General features: G+C 38.2%; 1 protein-coding gene across 1 annotated transcript in view; it reads right to left on the reverse strand.

Annotated features, from left to right (window-relative positions):
• GTF2F2 (general transcription factor IIF subunit 2) overlaps window positions 1-19,476 on the reverse strand; it is a 121,675-nt gene that overhangs the window by 20,720 nt on the left and 81,479 nt on the right. Inside the window, exon 6 of the mRNA XM_033104974.1 lies at window positions 3,957-4,056. Coding sequence (XP_032960865.1) covers window positions 3,957-4,056 — 100 coding nt within the window. The remainder of the gene's footprint in view (window positions 1-3,956; window positions 4,057-19,476) is intronic.

Genomic DNA, 19,476 nt, shown 5'->3' on the forward strand with positions numbered 1-19,476 from the left:
TTCTGAAAAATGACTGACTAGCAAAGGGACAGCCTAAGGGTGCCAGGGTGAACTCACATAGCAAATATTTCTAAACCTCAATTTCTTTATTAGGTGAAAAACAAGATACATGCAAGTTCCAATATCACCCTCTACCCAAGGCCCCCTTGCAATTGCAATTTAGACAACCCATTATTTCCCAAAGTTTTCACTGCTTCAAAGGATCGGGGAGGGCGGATTTAAGGTTCAAATGTTTGCAAAATGCAGGATTAAACAAATTCCTGAAGGTTACCAACATTAATATATTAAATGCACATCAATTTTGAAGAGGGGGATACAATCAGAATCTACGAGTTCCTTTAACACAGAATCCTTTTTACACAACTCTTTTTTTTCAAGGAGACTCTCACAAAATTAGTGTTTCAAAAAACATACTTTGGAAAATGTTGACCTCCATGTAGAGGTTTAAGGCTCACAACCTAATGAGGATTTAAGGCAGAGGAAAGGCCAGTAGGGGAGAAAGCTGGCAGCTCAAAGCCTAGGAAGGGAGAATGTTCAGGCCAAGTGCCCCAGGGAGAAGTAAATGAAGAGATAAAGCTAACTATAGAGTTGTTTTGGGCCAAATAAATGTTTTCCGAATGGAAAGTATGTAAGTATTACATCCCAGAAAGTTTGTGAACTAAAGAGATAAATTGAAATTTAATGCTTAGAATAGCTCCATGTACAAAGTGGGAATTCAAATATTTGGAGATGCTTATTTATATGTATATATAATTTTTCTATGTGCCATAGGGGGATGAAAAGTTTCTGGGGTACAATGCAAGTGGTTTCTTTCTGGTCAAATGTAGATGTAGATTTTTACAAATACATGTACCATTTTCCACCCCCTCTTCCATTTTTGCACTAATTTTTTTCTTATTTTTTTCCTGAAAATGTATTCAAAGAACTTCAGCTGTTAAAATACTAGGACTCATGTTTATATAGTTTTAACTGGCAAAACTTGGAAAACATTTCCACGTTACACTGAGTTCAACATTTTTTACTGAATGTCTTGGTTATACAACCACTAAGTCATTGTTGTTGAACTATGTTGATGTTTCACAATCTTAAAATCAATGTTCCCTCTGATAACAATAAAACTTTCACACTCTACCTATAGTTGGTATTATACTATAATACGGAATACGCTTTTAAAAGCTATGCAGGTACCCCCAACCACTCTGATACACTTCCATGGAAAAAAATTACTCAACATTCAAAAGAGGCAACATGGTAGGTAAAAGTCTCTGTTTTTAGGTAAACAAAATCTTAACAAAAAATTACTATGACTCATTACTATAATTACATTAGCAGAATGACTCATCACAAGCTTAACAAAGGTTGATACCATGAACTGAAATGTGACTTAATGTTAAAAAGCGTCTTTCGAGTGGATGTTACACTTTATGTTCTCACAAGGAGTTCAGAACAGAACTCATTCATACTTATTTTACTAGTAAAAACAACACACAAAGATCCTAAAAATTTGACATTTGGAATCCATCTTCCATATCTGCCAGCCAGGTGGTTACAGTGCCAACGTCACTAAGACTATCACCTTGAGAAAGGTCAGAGATTTGATACTAGTGAAGTGCCAGCCCTGACTGACCCAAGACAGATTTTCCTTTTGCCCGGAAATTATGGTCTGTAGCAGTATAACAAGAGTGACTCTAGCAGTGGAATGTAGGAAAAATGATTACAGCATGGAAATGCAGACTTACTCCTTCAAAGGAAACAGAGGTTACACCCACGTGGGCTCTGAAAAGGCAAGACCAGAGAATCAAGAGAACTGATAGGGCCTTGAAGACGGGGATTTTATCTCCTTGGTTCACAGGAGTAGGTGTCACAGACATAAGCAGGCATTTAAATACATTTGTTGAGAGAAGACAAATCCTAGATAATTGTCATGGCCAGGCACTAACACACATCCATAGCTTTCCTTTTTCATCCCCATGGAAAAGCTTTACTGCCCATTGCACCAATTCAGACACTGTGTATTCACTGTGACAAATCCAACAATTCCAAATGATTTTATAAAGAAAATTAGGATGAAAATCACTCTATGCCTCCCATCCAAAAATAACGACTGTTCAAGTATTTAATCTTTATTTTTGGACATTTGTTTCCAATCTTTTCCATCTTAAAGAATGGAGAGAAGCACTACTGTATACACATTTCTGGGCACTTGTCTTCTCTCCACAAAGGATACATGTCTTTATATGGAAAGGGAGATCTTTCCATATGATCCTGACTGTGGTAAAAACACATGGGAGTGGAAACTGTATACAGAAGCCCGGCTCCTACATGGAGTGAAAAAGCCCAGTCAGGGGCTACAGGGGAAACACACCAAGGAAGAAAGGCAAAGACAGCTACGACCTGGAGTATTTTCTTCTCTAGTTCCACCTGGTTTCAGCAAGTTGTACGTATTCCCATTTAAGAACAGAAAAAGATGAGAACAGAAGAAGACACAAAAGTAGACTTTCATCTACTTGTCTCCATCAACAGAAAAGAGAAACATACCTCTCCTGGACAATCTGACAATTCTGTCTGCACCTACCTCGCCTGTCCTCTTCTTGAGTTTATATTTCCCCTAAAGCATCACCAGAGGCTCTAACATCAGAGCCTGGAGGCAACAGAACTCTGACCTGCTCTATTGAATCCACAAAGTGCAGCAATTGTTTAAATTGGAAAGTCTCTGGAAGGGGCACGTGCCCTCCAGTTCTCCATGGTCCCTACTGCTTTACCTTCTGAAATTCCAGCATTCTGCTCAGGGAGGACGCCTGTCCAGCCCGGCAGGCACTTGCCATCCCTCATATAAAACAACAGCAGGAAACTCCAGCAGCATAAAGTAGGGGCTTGCCAGGCACCACCCCGCATCACTAACGAGTCTGGACAAGTGAGGCCCTTCTTCAGGAGGGTTTATTCTTCCCAGACTCGGTGTCAAAAGGATCTTAAACAACTAAGTAGGACACAAGATAGCGACTGTTCCTTGCTACTTAACTTAGGCCTCGTTTTATTGTCAGAGAATCAGCACATTTCTCCTTACATTACAGGCACTTCAGGACCCCCAGCCCGTGCCCTGTCAGCATGGCTGGCGACCTGCAGCAACAGGGCACTCTGGCTAATTAAGGGACAGGCTCCAACACCGGGCTGCCTGGTTCCACACCTACACCGCCCATGACTGGCTGTCAGTTCAAGTCAGCCAAGCGCTCTGTGTCTCGGGGACTTCATCTGCACAGCGGGGACGAGACAAGTGGTGACTTCAGAGCACAGGTATGATGACTAAACGTGCCACTGTTGATGCGGCGCTCAGAACAGTGCCTGGCACTGAGTATACATAACGTGTATACAATATGTGCATGTACCGTATACTGTGGAATATACTGTATAGAGTATACATGATATGCTTCAGTTAGTAAGATTTAAAACACAAGGCATGTATACAATACGTGTATGTACCGCATACTTTGCATGGTAGTGTGGGACTGTAAAAAGCCTGTGAAAGCCGAAACTATGCAAAGCAATCTTAATAATCAATGGGGAAAATCCCCATTGTTTTACGACCTTTACATTTTTTTGTCAAAACATTAAAAACTCTCAGTTATGAAGGTATAGAGAAATGAAAAAAAAAAAGTAAAACTCATTGAGTAAGGATACTGTAATTTAAAACATAATAAACAGTGAAAAATGTGTTTTATTGCTCTGGAAAACTAATCAAGGGTAGTTGGAACAGGGGTTGCCTTCTTCGACTATGTAACTCAGGTTACAGAGTGGACACCTTTCCCTGCTTGGCAAATTGTCATGTTCCTTACTAAAGTCTGGGTAACTCCAGCACCTAACAGCAAGTTGTGTGACTGCCAAGGTCCTTTGGAAACCCAAGTCTATGATACAGAAAAGAATAAGGATATAACAGTATGAAGAAAGACACAAGGACTTACATTGTGTTGATGATTGGCCACAGGTCTGTAATTGGTTGTCACCACTTTGTCCAGTTGTTGTGACAGCCTTACAGGTTTAGAAGATTCTTCTATTTGCAATCTGAAAAATAGAAGGTATGATTAACAAATTCACTTGTTTGTTAGAGTGAAACCTGAAGAGTTATTCCTATAATTCTTCTCACTCAAGAACTAATACTTAATATATAAAAAGTAACCTCAAGAAGACATACCAGCCTTAATATAATTCTTCAAAAACACACTGAATATACATGACTATAATGCAGAAACCAGACCACAAGCTAAACATACAATCTCATTATAATCCTGCAATCTCCTTCTAATCTTATACTGTACAATCGAAACTTTACTAAAACAAGCTAATCAGCTTAAAATTTCTGGGGGGAAAAATGCAGGTAAAAATGAATTAAAGTATATGGCCTAAAATTTATTAACATTATTAATTCAAAATTCAAAAATTAATTATTAATTCAAAACTTCTAGTCACTTGACAAGATAAAGGTAAAAAAAGATAACGTAGTGGCTCCCAGGTCTGGTGGCTGTGTCACTGGACAGCGCACAGGGGGAACATGTCCCATCACTACCGAAACTTCTATCAGACAGCACCAGTCTATCGCAGGACTCCATCTGAATTAAAGTATAACCCAAAATGCCACCTTTGAAAAAACAGTCATACAATAAAACATATGACACCTTGTACAGAATATTACAAACCACAGAACTTGACCAGTACCTACTTATTCAAGTAGCGGTCTCAGGAGGTTTTGTTTTGGACTAAATGTTACTGTATTTAGTAAACCACACATCCACCATTTACTTCTTATTTTAAAAATTAGATTAATTCATTTGGTATATCAACACAGTAAATCTAAAAGTGTTTTAAGGGAGAAAAGGTGCAGCTTTCCAAGTTGACTATTTTTAAAGACACAAAAGGTACCATTGTACCTTTAGACTTCTCACCAGCAAGACATCAGAATACAAGAATATATTTAAAGTACTACAAGAAAGAAATCACCAACCATATCTAGCTAAATTATAACTGAAGAATAAGAGTGAAATAAAACTATTTTTGGACAAAGAAAAGAAGTTTATCATTCATCGATCCTCACTGAGAGAACTACTCAAGGATTTTGTTTCTGTAAAAAGGAAAATGAACTCAAAAGGAACTACTGGGATGTCATGGTCACAGCAAAGAAATCGAGAACCATGTTAGAAAACTGCCTACTAAAATTGCCTAATAAACAGAAAAAAAAGAATGTGGTTTTAAAAAAAGTAAGTGGAACTAACATGAAAGGTGGAAAGGAAGAGATTAGAATTAATGCATTTTAAGATTTCTGTATGTTTTCTAAATTTTCTGCAATAAGCATCTATTACTTTTAAAAACCATTTTTTCAGTTACAGTTGACATTCGACATTACTTTATATTAGTTTTAGGTGTATAGCACAGTGGTTAGACATTTGTATAATTTACGTAGCGACCCCCTCCCCCACCATTAGTCTAATAGCCACCTGGCACTGTACATAGTTGTTGTAAAGTTACTGACTATATTCCCTAGGTGTACTTCACATCTCCGTGACTACTTTGTAACTACTTATTTATACTTGTTAATCCCTTCCCCCTTTTCACCCAGCTCCCCGACACCCCTCCCCTCTGGCAACCATCAGGTGTTCTCTGTATCGATGAGTCTTGTTTCCGTTTTGTTTGTTCATTGATTTTGTTCTTTAGATTCCACGTATAAGTGAGATCATATGCTATTTGTCTTTCTCTGGTGACTTATTTCACTCAGCATAACACCCTTTTGGTTCATCCACATTGTCACAAGCATCTATTACTTTTATAATCAGAAAAGGAAGTATACTTTCTTAAATAAAGATCTTTTCTTGGAAGGTTAGTTTGAAAGTCATAAAAATGGTGGTCATTTAAAGGCCATACATGTTCAACATCATATATTACTTTATTTGAATGGGACTTTAAATTCTTTGGTTCAATAGAATAGGAACTAAAAATGATTTTCATTTAAAATTCCTGCAAAAGCACAACTTGCAGTATAAAAGATACCTGGTTTTATAACATTCTTATTATTTAATTCCTTAGAAGAAATTACTTATCTGTTTGTTTCCGCCTATTTTTAGGTGTACAACATCAAATGACTCAGAAGATAATAGATATCTACCAATTGCTTTTTTAATTTGAAAGCCATAAATACTTTAGGTTTTGTTTTTACTACGGTCCCCAAATTCAGTACAGTCATTTCTGTATTGAAATATAAATATTTTAATTCTTCCAATTATTTACAAATCCAGTTATCCTTTAAGTACATAAAATGATTATTTTATAAAGTGTAAGAAAAGTACTCTAATAGGTCTATAGAAACTTACTGAATATGTAACCGTATATCATATGCACAACGTTACTTTCCTTTTCATGTGACAAACACACTTTCTATGAACCATGAAGAAAGCACCAGCCAGAGGTCTAGAAGGGAGATGCCCCCCTAAAGATGCACTTGGACTTACAACAACCCTTAACTGTTTTTGGATGAAACACAAGCTCCTCCAGGTGACTGCACGTCCCTGTGGGATCTAGTCCATGGCTTGTCTCCCACTCTGCACCAGGCTGCAGCTGTGCCAGGACCAGACTTTAGAAGGAGCCCTCTGCTGCCAATCATCCAACAAGTGTTGGTTGGGGGCCTCCCCCTCTGCCAGGCACTGGAGGGGCTGGCGAGGCTGCCATACGGACGTGCTCTGGTGGAAGAGGGACATTAAACAACGCTTATGTGTAACTAATGAGCTGCAGTTCTGTGAGGGGCAGGGCACTGGTACTGTGGCAATCGACAGCATGTGGCTATGAAGTGAAAAATTACCCCCAGGTGTGCACTTCCGGGTAAGCTGCAGCAGGACTGCTCATGCTTCCAAGAAGACTGGGGGGAAACCACGCCTCCAAGCTGAGAGGGTGTCTCAAAGTGACTAATAAATGAACCTTCAGAGAGAAAAAAAGGGATTGAAGACAGACAGGAATGCTTACAAAGGTTAGAAGGATGCAGGCGTAACTCCTGGAGCAAAAAATATCGCTAAGTGGCAACCTGTTTGTGATCATCTCTTTGTGCCCACCCTTGGCCTATCCCTAATGCAGTTACCGGGATTTGGCCTCTCCAAACGGTAATGTTAGGCTTCCCTGCTTCCCACATCTGACGCCACAGTTTAATCTTACGACACCTTCAAGGAGGGAGGCAGGTACCAGCGCCTTCCTTCCACATTAAAAGATTGTTCCCATTACTTCACAATTTGAAAATTCCTCAGGGTTTCAGTTTGCCGAGGTAAGTGTGTCTTTATAAACAGTAGCTTATTCTGGTCATGCTCTGACACTTGAATGTATTTGAAGAATTTATTTGCAGCCACTGTGGCCTGATTCAGAGTCACATGGCACACTTTCTGTTCAGTTCTAATGCAGCGTTCTAAAAACCAATGCCACCACCCACCGAGTGCCGTGCCCTTCTGATCCTCAAAGTATTTCATCTTTTAAATATATACAGGAAAACAATGAATTAACTTTAAAATAAAGAGCACATATAAAATTTAACCCTGTTTACTGTACATTTAAACAGTCAATTTCAAGCGTTCTATTTTAATTAAAAGAGGATATTTTATGATTCCTAATGCAAAAGGTTAATCTATGGGCTGCAAATATAGTTTTAAAGAACTAAATCTTAAAATACTTTAACCTTGAACAGTTTAAAATAATTTAGCAGAATTCTTTACTTAACACTAAATAATTCATTTAACATTATCTCCGGAAGTGTCAGAACAATCTGCAACTCTATTTCACCACTGAACAATGCACTAAATTAAACATCATGACTTCAACATGACTTCAAAGTCAAAATGAGGTTTATCTGAGCTTGCACAAAGTAACATAATTTGGAAATGTTTGGTTTGTAATGCTGAACAGCAAACCACATGCAAGGGTTTTAGGCTGGACTGGGAACAAGCTAAAAGCCCCACTGTCCTAACCATTTGAAAAAATGGGTCTTCACTTTTCCAGAAAGTTTTAAAATATGCTGTTATTTTCAAGAAACAATACTAGAAAAATAATATTCTGCAATCATTTAGATGAAGCCAGGCCTTGCTTTTCTTTTGTTTTATAAACCATTAAAAAAATACTTATTGCTAATAAGTACCACCACTTCCAGAGAATTATATTTCCACATTCTTAGAAGGCTAGGACTCACTGAATTACTAGTCTTTCTGGAAATAAAGAGTCAGTTTTATCTTTTAATTTTTCCCTGACAAATAAAAAGCTCAAGGGCTACAAGATTTAAAACTAAAGTACTAATAAAATGACAACAACTATTACAAATAATAACAGATATGTAAAGAGCTGGAACTCAGATCGTTTTGTTTGACCCCAAGGTTCAAGCAGTTAATCAATACAGGCCCTAAAAGTATGCAGTCCCTTCTATATAGTCTCCTAAAAGGCCATATAATAGAATAAAACCTCAGAGTTTAGTTCAAAATAAGTAATTCTCCTTGATACTCGTTAACTTGCCACAATTAGCCCAATTCCGTAAAAACACACACGAGCACATTTTCCTTTATAACACTGAAAAAAAAGTGCTTATTAGGGCAATGTCACTAGTCATTAGGCTATAATCATGGTCCATAATCACCTTTACTTAAAATTACTAAAAGATCTTCACTATACTTTAAGATTTATGTACTATACTGGGAATTTAAATGATTTAGTGTATTTTAGAAATATAAAATTCACGTTAAAAAAAAAGAGAGAGTAGCAGAAACATCCCAAAAATATTTTAAAGGATGACTACTAGTAAGATCTAACAAAATGGGGGAAAAAGCCAAATTCTACTGCTGTAAGCTGTTGGCAGATTGGGGAAGAGACGTCTACAAATGTTAAGTCAATGGATCCTTCATTTACCCCATTGGTACGAGCAGTGCTCCTCACACAAAAATAACTCAATACATAATTGTTAAGTAAATGAACACGTGACACCTTATTGCACAACTAGATCGCAAAGGAAAAGGCCGAATCCCGTATTAACGAATAGCACAATGATGCCTGATTTTATACACAAGGCTATTTTCACACCTAAGCAGAAAACCCTGCTGCCTTGCTGATCTGGTTATCAACTCCAGAAATAACCAACAACAAAAAAACACTGAACAGCCAATGTTTCCATGAGCAACTGCCAATGTAGGAGTTACTTTGCAATGTAAATATCAGTATTTTACCTTCACCTAGCCTTTGTGTGATAGCGGTACTTGATTGCAATTTATGCTAATCTTAAAATGACAGGTTTCACAAAATGTGTATTTTCTTAAGATTTTGATTTCATTTTTGAAAGGGAGAGAAGCAAGGCAGTGAAGGAGGTAAATACTGCCTCCCACGGTGGGAAAGGAGCCGACATTTGCAGGGTGAGAGAAAGCGCCCTCGCACCAACACCTGGCCCCGAGTTAGGTAAGAAAACGGGAGATTTCCAGAGAAGGCTCAGCGTGGGAGCAGGCGCCCAGAAGAGGCTGGGAGAAAGGCCAGGTGAGGTAATAAGCAGGTGTGCACCAAGCTGACTTACTAATATGAAAAGGTTCCGGTGACAACTAATATGAAAAGGTTCCGGTGACGCCTAGTTTTAAGAGAATTTATTTATAGGAAGTTTCAATATTTGGGGAATAGGACAAAAAGAGCTTCTCAAAGGAATTATCACACTAGTACACTTTTATCAATTCGAATGTGGGTTTGAGTGGCAATGAAGAAATTTTAGGGCTTGCAATTGACAAGTAATCTAACTATATCCTTTAACTGGCAAAGCTACTAGAAGGATTATAGGTAGTAAATATTAAATTACTTGGACAAGAGTCTCTTACAAATATGTATTTGTCTGTAAGCATGAAAACAAGGATCTTCCTCAGATCGCTAGGGCCTAGAATAGGCATGTGATATAAAGTGTTGAATAAATAAGTGAGGGAACAAAAAGATAAGAAGAAAAGTTTTAGGCTGCATTTGTTAAGGGATGGTAATCTGGTTATCAAATCATATGATTTACAGTAATAGTATGCTAACTTTTAGATCTGGCATTTAAGAAAAGAGACTATAAGATGCATTAAGGTTTAATTTTCACTCTGCAGGAAATACCCCGTAAAGGAAAATACTCTATTTTCTATAGAATATATAGATTATCTATGCGCAGTTCAACATGGTAGCCACTAGCAACACGCAACTATTTAAAGAAATTAAAATTAGATAAAATGAAAACCTCAGTTCCTCAGGCACACCGACCACATTTTACGTGCTCAAGAGCCACAGAGCTATAGGAGCTACCATATCGGCCAACATACAGGGCACTTCTATCTCCGCAGAATGTTCTACTTGACAGCGCAAGAGAATCACAAACTCGAATATGTACAGTGACCTGTCAAGTGGAGCAGAAAGTAACAGTGGGGTGGGGCTGCAGCGAACTGGAGATAGAGCAGACCTCCATCCCAAGTGGGCAGCAAGCCGGCACCCGCTGACTTACTCTGTAGGAATGCAAGCCCGCCATTACCTGACAGTCTAATTATTCAAGAAAACGCAGAGTCAGATTTTTATGTGAAGTCATTTATTAAATACTGCCAACTAATTCCATTTAAAAAACAGGAAACCCTTCCCCCGCGCCCCCCAAAAAAACCCACCAAAAACAATCCCTCAGAACCAAGAACACATACACCAGTTATTCTGGGCTACGAGGCAGTAGCCTTCCGGTTTGTATATCTATACCCTAGGGGTTTTGTTTTCTGTTTTAAGCAAAGCAGCAGCAAAGAATTACGAATTATTACTAAAAGTAGCAAAGTCAGGACACAAGTGTGTCATAACCACTGGCATCCAGACAAAGGTTTTGTTGAAGGACCAGCAATTCCCTCCATCTCTAATCCCACACTCCCACCCAGAGGCGAATGCATGAGTTGACTGACAGACTCTCCCAGATTGTATTCAGACTAAAAATTGAAAAATATCTCTGATAAAATACAGAAACGTGATCATTCTTGACTTTTTATAGAACTAGAAATTTTATATGAGTCAACCTAATATCTCCCTCTAAATGAAAGACGTAACGCTGAGTTGAATTCTTCTGTAACAGAAGAATTCACATTACTAATGAAGTCCCAATGTAAGCCCATCACCGTACAGTTTGTCAGAAGCAGAGAGGGAAGAAAATGTCAAGATTCCTTGTCCAGGGCTCTTCACCTGTATCATAATTGCATCTTAAATATAATGAAGCAGTTCAGACGTCTTTTCAAGTGGGTATACTCTCCCAATTTAAAATATTTATAGCTATTTAAGAAGACGTATTATGCCCAAAATATGTCTGTGACATTAGCTGACAAGATGTTCAGAAGAGGCCTACACCTAGCGAGGGAATGACGAGTCACACTGGACTGGGTTTTCTCCTAGATTTTTGGTACAAACAACAGCCACCCACAGAAGTGTTTGGTATGCGTTTAAGTTTAGTCAGGTGAAATAAATGACGGTTAGTGTAATGAATACTGTTATGTAAGTGTCGTGTTTTTGTTTTTCTGATTATTGCCTAATTTCTGTTTTTCACTGAAACAATGTAAGACCTTCAATCCCTTGTCAAATGTTCACTTTCTCAGGAAAAGTCCATTGCCAGCATTCCAGAGCATATCTGTTTACCTCTGTTAGCTGAACAACACAAAATCTCTACTCACCAGTCCAAAACATAAATAGCTTACCGTGCAGCCCGAGTATCCTTTTCCCTATATTCTTTCCTTCTGCAGTGGACTCCTCCTGTTGAACTTGAAGGCATGTTCACTGGGTACCTTGAACCTAAGCGGGAGCAGCGCTTCTAAGTCACCAGCAAGCTGGCTGCACACCAGGACAACACACGCCTAGATGGGGGCGGGGGGTCAGGAAGCGGCACCACAACTGGTTCTCAGGAGTCTGGTAAGCAACAGGTCAGCTCAAGTTTGCACTGGTTGACGTTTTTGTTCAAATAATTATAAATTTTGGTCACTTGCAACTTATCCACTGCAGTATATATTTTTTTCATTAGTCCAAGTCAGGCATGATTTCTTATAACATTTCACGAGAGAGCAAATTGCATTTCACCTTGGAACGTTTGGGTTCCAATGTAAGTGTATGTGTGATGGGGAGGAGAAAAAGGGGGCAGGAAAGAGGAAAGGGGGAAGCAGAAGGAACAGCATTTGATGGAAGAAACCCTTTGCAGATTATGCTTTTCGTGGTAATCAAATACTCCAGTCTCTATTTTTAGTACCGGCATAAAGAAATACAAGAGGAAAAAGTGTTTCACTGATCACCAAGTAGCTACTCTTTCTACGCTAGAAGTGAAATTACCTTAAACTCCAGTGGATGCTGAATGACAAAAAATAGGTTAAGTTTCACTAAGAACTTCTCATTTTATTTTCCTCCTCCAAATTCCACCAAAAGTAAAAAACCTAAACAATTTGGTATGGTTCCCAGGGGTGGGGGGGGGGAAGCTTATCTATCAAAAGGTTCAGTAATATTTATAACTTAATACTCAAAAGAGGAATAAAGAAATACCATCGTTTGTATTCAGATTCATGCCAATAATTTCGCATTAAAAAAACATCACGATGAAAGGAAAGCTATGGCATGTAAAATGACCTTGAAGAACGCTTAGTCTAGAAAGAATGGTACAGCAGTGATCAAGTTAATCAACTTCTTTAACACCGTGCTGTCCTCATGGGAAAAAATGAGGATTATAACAACAGAAATAGGTGAGATAATTTTTATATTATAAAACCCTCAATAAACGGCCTGTCCCATAATAAGTATTCGGGACGTTTTAGCTATTCTTGTAGTTATTATTATCACTCAAGTAGCTGCAGTGAACAGAAATGTATGGGAGTTATTGAAATAAACAACTTTTAATAATTATCTGGTTCACCGACTAGATTTTAAAACCAAGATGTATGGAACTGTGTCCATCCTTTATTTATTCTGATGGGATATATTTGGCTACATCAGATTAAAAGTACTTTTCTTTGATCTCCCCTCTGATGTTTTCAAGGATAAGAAAATTTCCTTCTAAATGCCATTCAGCTGTAGGTAAAACATGTGATGCTCATGGAAATGCTAATTAGAGCCCATTATAATTCAACCAAAGCACCAAAAGACAGAAAAATAGGGTAGCTTCTCGCTTTGGGTGGTAACTATACATGTGATTCAAAAATTTCACTGAATTTTAGATGTCCGCAAAATATTTTTGGGTTTAATCCTTAGGGCATTCAATTCAATCTCATATATATATATATATATATATGACTTACAACCAGTAGAAGATGTGTCTGAGTTTAACAAAAAGAGAAAAATGCATGTGAGCAGAACATCTCTGTAGATAACTCATGATCATTTTAAAACTAATAGTCTCAAAGATGATCTTCCCCTGTCTTCCTCATCATATTAAAATACGATTCAAGATTATATACTTTTCTTCCCAGGACACAAGGTTGGTCACCTTCAGACAAACTGAACAGTGGGTACAACTGAAATTCTTTTATTCCTTCCCTTCCCTTTACTGTGAACATCTACGTTATGTTGGCCAGTGTCCCTATTTTTCACCTCCTTGGCCTCTTTAGTTGATTTCCCCTAGACTTTTCTATAGGCGAGCTCCGGATTATTTCATATCCATTATTTTACCTCAGTGGCCAAATCTAATGCCTTCAGGGAACATTAAGTAAAAACACGTAGGCCCATTTCCACCCGTAACCCCTAAGGATTAATTTAGATTTTTATATCCTTTAAATACTTTGCCCGGCACTTACCTACACCGACCCTCATATACGTCTGTGTGGGGTTGGGGAGAGGGGTCAATTCAGGCAGCATTTAGAGCTCTTCCTGACACCAGCATTTCACCACACGCAACTCAGGTTCACCATCCATTTCTTCTCCCAGATTACTTTCACACACAGAAAAGGAGTTGTGCCTAAGTACTAATTCTAGGGTCTCCCCACCAGCTGAGTTGACCCCCACTTTCTGCTTCCCTGTGGGTGCCCCCCCACCCCCACAACCAAATCCCACAATGATGTGTGACTCACAGGAATAACTAGATGAGAGAATGGAGGACAAGCAGTCACTGTGATGTATTGGGGACTGCCAAGCTCTAGAATATTTTTGAATCACATCATACATATCTTGATTAAAAACACTTACAAATTGGCTAATTTCTCTACAAGGATTTAAAGGAAACCTAGACAGAGCCATTAGGTATAAGACTGCCACAATAAGAGTTCCTTTCAGCACCACTTTTCCAGTTTTGCAATTTTTAGCTTTGTAATTTTTATGGTAAACAGTAAAATAAGTATTGCAAAGGTTATGATGTTAACAGAGAAATTAAAGCATATGGGAATAATTAATTTCATAAAAGTCCCATTTAATTTGCTAATTTCACTAGCATTTGAAACTGCAAATGAAAGATTAGAAATAAAAATAAAGATAGGTGCCTTTTTATTCCATCCTAAATGTGTCCTAAGAAGCTAAGAAGAAAGCCCAAGTTAAGCCTTTCAATGTGCCAAAATAATGAACTCTAATGCGTTACATTCTGTTAATGTAAGATAAACAGAATGCAAAAGCCTTTCCTTTTCATTGAGGATGAAATGCATTCATTAATTTAAGGTTCCGATTTGGTTTTGAGAGTTTAAAGTCCCACACAGATTTTACATTTGTGGATAAAATTCTTGTAAATTACCAATATAATAAAATTAACTCAGTTTTGTAACAGAAATACTAATCCTTATGTTCATCATATTGATAAAGTGCTGAGAATAATTATTACACTAAGATTTTTTCCCCCACAATTTTGTCAGTTCATGCTACCAGTCCTTTCAATAGACATTCAACTATGACTACTTTTTTAAAGCTCCCAAAACTGTTTATCCACTGACTGAACAATAGGCTTCTGGATTGCCGTCATTTGGTGGGGACTTGTGTGGCACAGACATGAAGTTATCCAGCCAACATGCAAATTTTCTCTTACATACAGCCTATAGATAGATTTAGTAAGAACTGAATATGTCATGTGATGAGTTTAATAATTTTTCTTGCTATTAGTACAGAGAAGAAGGCATTTTAGAAACGTGTTAGTCTGGTTTTTCTCAGAATACAAAATACTACCTGGTTCAATTTAAACCTATGTTTTTTATAGCGGTCTTAGTACAAAGACAATAGACTTAGCATATAGGCAATGGCTTTCGAAACAAGGTGTAGGTAAAAAAAAGTCCTGATGCTTTATGGATTTAGACTCTATGTGTTATTTTATGTGCATTGCTAGCTCTGTTTAAAAGAGAGCTATTTTACCAGGCTATTCTTCATGAAGCTCTAGTTAGTCACAGAATGACTGCTATTATGGGCCCAAAACAAATGCATAAAAACGTATTCTACATCATCAACAGGCATGGATGGTCCAAGTTATTATACAGGCTACTTACAGTCATGATATGATGTACATTCGAGAAGTGATGGGCAAAATCCACTTCATTTTGCTAAACTGTTGATACTATCTGCATCTGGGGCATTTGTCTTTATAAATGTTGCTTTGGCAGACATTTTTAACAAGGCTAAACACCAGTAAGAAAGCATAAACTCCCACGTTGTGTTTTGCACTTGTGGTGATGGTTTTGTACCGAGCTCTTTCCCCGTTCCCTTGAGTGTTGCTAGCCGAAGGCAAAGGAAACATCTGTGTCCATGGAACAGTCCAAGGTAACCTGCTCAAATAGCAACCGACCTACAGCTTGTCTTCTAGCACAATCTATTCAACAACCGAGTTAGGCAGGAATAGATGAGAAAATGTGTATGATGTATATGTACACATACACATTTGAATAAACACATTCTATCTAAAACATGCCCATGTTTCTCCTGGTTCAATATATAGAGCCTGATTCAAAAAAAGAACAATGAATAAGGTCTTGAACTTGCTTTTTATACAAATCAAAATGAGAATACAGATGATGAAAGGGAAGTGGGCTTCGGGTTTAATTCACACACAAAGTAGTGGGTTCAAGTACGGGGTGTGTTTGATAAAAGCAATTTAGGGTGAAGTGAACTTGGGGCTTTAAAGAGAGTCTTTACATGTTTATAATAGAAGGTAGAGCAATAATCTTTACATCACTAGATTAGATCAGATTCTTGACACTGAACTAACAGACTATGTTCTCCAAGTAATGGATAGTGGAGAATGTGTATTTTCTGTAAGATACATGTTTAATACATGAAATCTGCAGGAAACACTTTTAAAAAATGGAAATAGATTCCTGTAACTGTTAGTTGAAATAATGACTAAAGGAATTTAAGTGAGAGTGTAGGAGGGGAAATGAATGTGGTAATGTAGCTCAAGGAGGCTGACCTAACAGAAGTTATCAAAGATTAGAAAAACTACCGTGATGAGAAGCACTTTCCAATATTCATATTTGTTATATTATAAATTGAAGGCTTGTAATGAGAATTATTTAAAGTGATTAAAAGCTAAGCACCTCAGATTATTAAGCAGCCCCAATGGCTACCTTTGTCATCCATTCCTCTAACTCCTAAAAATATTTAGGTTAGAGATTAAACAAGCTGCTCATGGTGACAGAAGCAGCATTTCTCGAGCCAGCCCCTGTACTATACACTGCATGTAGGCATCAGTTCTCCAAATTAAAATCTCTATGATCTATGGCTATGTGATGGTGCCAACTGAACACAACAGTGGAATCAAGCAACTTGGATTCCACACATTTAAAAATACCATTCTGCACTGAGTAGAAACCAGATTATTAGCTGCATATCATGTCAAAGTGCAGGAAGCTACTTGGGTGTACACTAACCACCCCACTGTTGCTATGGTGACTAAGCAAATCCAGCAAACAGCTACTTCAATAGTGACTCCATGAAACTATAAATGCTAGAATCATCGATGGGAATAACCTGGCAGTATGTGGCCACCAAGTACACTGAGGTTCAGAGAATTTCTGAAAAGGTAAATTGTAATACGCTGCATTAGCAACCTTGAAAAATTACAAAGAGAGGTTCTGGTGCTAGCTAGAACGCAATCAAGCCAGGAGGAAAGCTTAGAGGAGGTGTGGTTGGGCCCAGGGAGCGTGCTCTGCCCTGGCTGGGACCAGCTGCTAGGGTCCTGACACTGACAGGAAGAGTGAAAGTCACTGTAAAGGTCAGGACTCCCTACCGATTCACTGCCTCAGACTTGCCACTATGAATAGGCTTTTAGGTCATATGGTTTCACTTTCTCTCCACCAAGAGGATGAAGGGAGTGGTGAAAAGAAGTTTTCAACAAGTTCCAACTGGGAAAAATTTAAACTCACATTTAAGAATGAAAATAAAAGTTCGATATAAACTTCTCTGATGAAGTGACACAAAATTAATGCAAGAATTAGGAGGAGAAGGAGAGAGAGAGCGAGGGGGAGGAGGGGAAGGAAAAGGAAGGAGAAGAAGTGAAGAATAAGTGGTAAAATAAATGTCAGTTCACGGTATGAAAGGCCTGTATGCCAGACTAAACTCTGAGGAGTCCATCGCTAAAACCTGAGAACTATCTATTGGAAGGAGCTCCCTGTAAAACGAAGATTCGTTCCTGACCATTAGTTCCTTAGTTCTGCAGCAATGAGGTGAAGGAACCAGGGTAGGGAGAGACGGGGAAGAACAACAAACAAGGGATGAAGAGAAGCTATAGGTACCAGGAGCTGGAGGGCAGACCGGTGCGTGAGGACTGGACGTGACACCGAATTCAAGAGTATCCTGGAGACCTAAGGTAAGGCAGACCCAGCGTCAGCTGCCGATACTGGGGGCGAAAGCAGAATGAAAAAGCTACAAGCTGGTGAACTGGGCAAGACAGTCTCATACCAGAGCTTCCCGCACTCCTGAGGATTCCTGCCATTCTGGAATTTGCCCCTTCTTTTCCACCCCTCTCCCTCCCTCTCTCGCCTGGCAAACTCCCCCTGGGCCAGCACCTTCCTAGCAAAGCCACCCCTCAGGCCCGAGGTGGCTGTGGCTCCATCTCCTTGTGCTTTACCGTTCTGTCTTGCAGCTCCCACTAGAGCATCCCGTGTTCCCATAGCCACCTAAGAAGCCTGGTGTTACTGAGGTAGAAATGATCCAGGATGTTACCCAATTACATGTCGCCTAATACATTCAGCGTCCATTACCTGTCAGGGACTGTGTCAACTGCTGATTTACACTCCTTTTAAAGTCCTTTAGCAAAAACTAAAACAGAAACCATTAAAGAAAGCAAATGAAGGCCAGACTATTTGAGAGGAACCGTAACTCAAGCAAATTTTGTGATACTTTTTTCCTTTCAACAGTTCTGAGGTGTAACTGACATATAATAAACTGCAGACTTAAAGTGTACAATTTGTTACGTTTTCACACATATATACCTGCCGAACCCTGTGATATTTGTTTCAGAAAAGCAGCCCAGCCTTACAAGCTGGGCCCCTCAGTGCTGAGTGTTGTCTGCCCTGTGGCGGGTTAAGAAAGCAACAAAGGACAGGCATGTTTCAAGTTACTGTGTGTATCTGATCAATAATCTCCGGAACTTAAGGACACAGAAGTTTTATTTTACATTTTTAACCAAAATGATAACTATGAACATATATATTTATATCAAACTCTTCTACATTTCATATATTAAAGAAATACTTTTTAAAAGTCAGTATACGTTTTCAGGCAATATAATAATATATGCTTTAAAAAAAGAAACAACTGAACAATAACAGACTAGAAATAGTATAAATATACAAAAGTAGCTTTCCTATACTCCAGGAATAAAATATAAAAAAATATATTTTTTAAAGGAAAAGCATTTGCAATAGCAACAAAAATGTAAGTATACAAAGCAACCCTTATAAAAATGTTTAACCTTATATGAAGAAAACCACACACTGTTACTAAAAGATATAAATGGAGGGGACAGCTATGTTTCTGAATAGGAAGATAAAATGTGTCAAGAAGCTAATTCTTCCCAAATGATTTTATAGGTTTATAATAAAAAATTTTACTGGATTTTCTCAATTAAAAAAAATTGTTCTAAAATTGACATGGAAGACTAAACAGGTAAGAAGAATTAAGAAAAAAAAGAAGAATGAGGATCATAACATTCTAGGCATTAAAATGTTATTAAGCCACAATAATTAAAATGACACGTTTCTAGTATAAAATTAGAAAGCTGAAGTAGGAAAGACAGCTTAGAAACAGGCCCTAGGATGTGGAAGAATGAAATTTATGATAAAGTGGTATCACAAACCCCTGAATAAAGGAAGAGAGATTCAAATAATGTGCTTACAAGAGGAAAAGCTCCACCCTCTAGAATATGCTGATAGGGAAAGATGTCAAAAAGAAAGCAAATGAAAAAAAGAAAAAGAAAAAGCAAGCAGGCTTAAGAGACATCCAAGTGAATAACAATCAATAGTATACTTTTAGAGCTAAGGATACATATAACACGACACACATTCTCCAATTGAA

Source organism: Rhinolophus ferrumequinum, chromosome 4 (assembly GCF_004115265.2).
Source record: "Rhinolophus ferrumequinum isolate MPI-CBG mRhiFer1 chromosome 4, mRhiFer1_v1.p, whole genome shotgun sequence".
NCBI lineage: Eukaryota > Metazoa > Chordata > Mammalia > Chiroptera > Rhinolophidae > Rhinolophus > Rhinolophus ferrumequinum.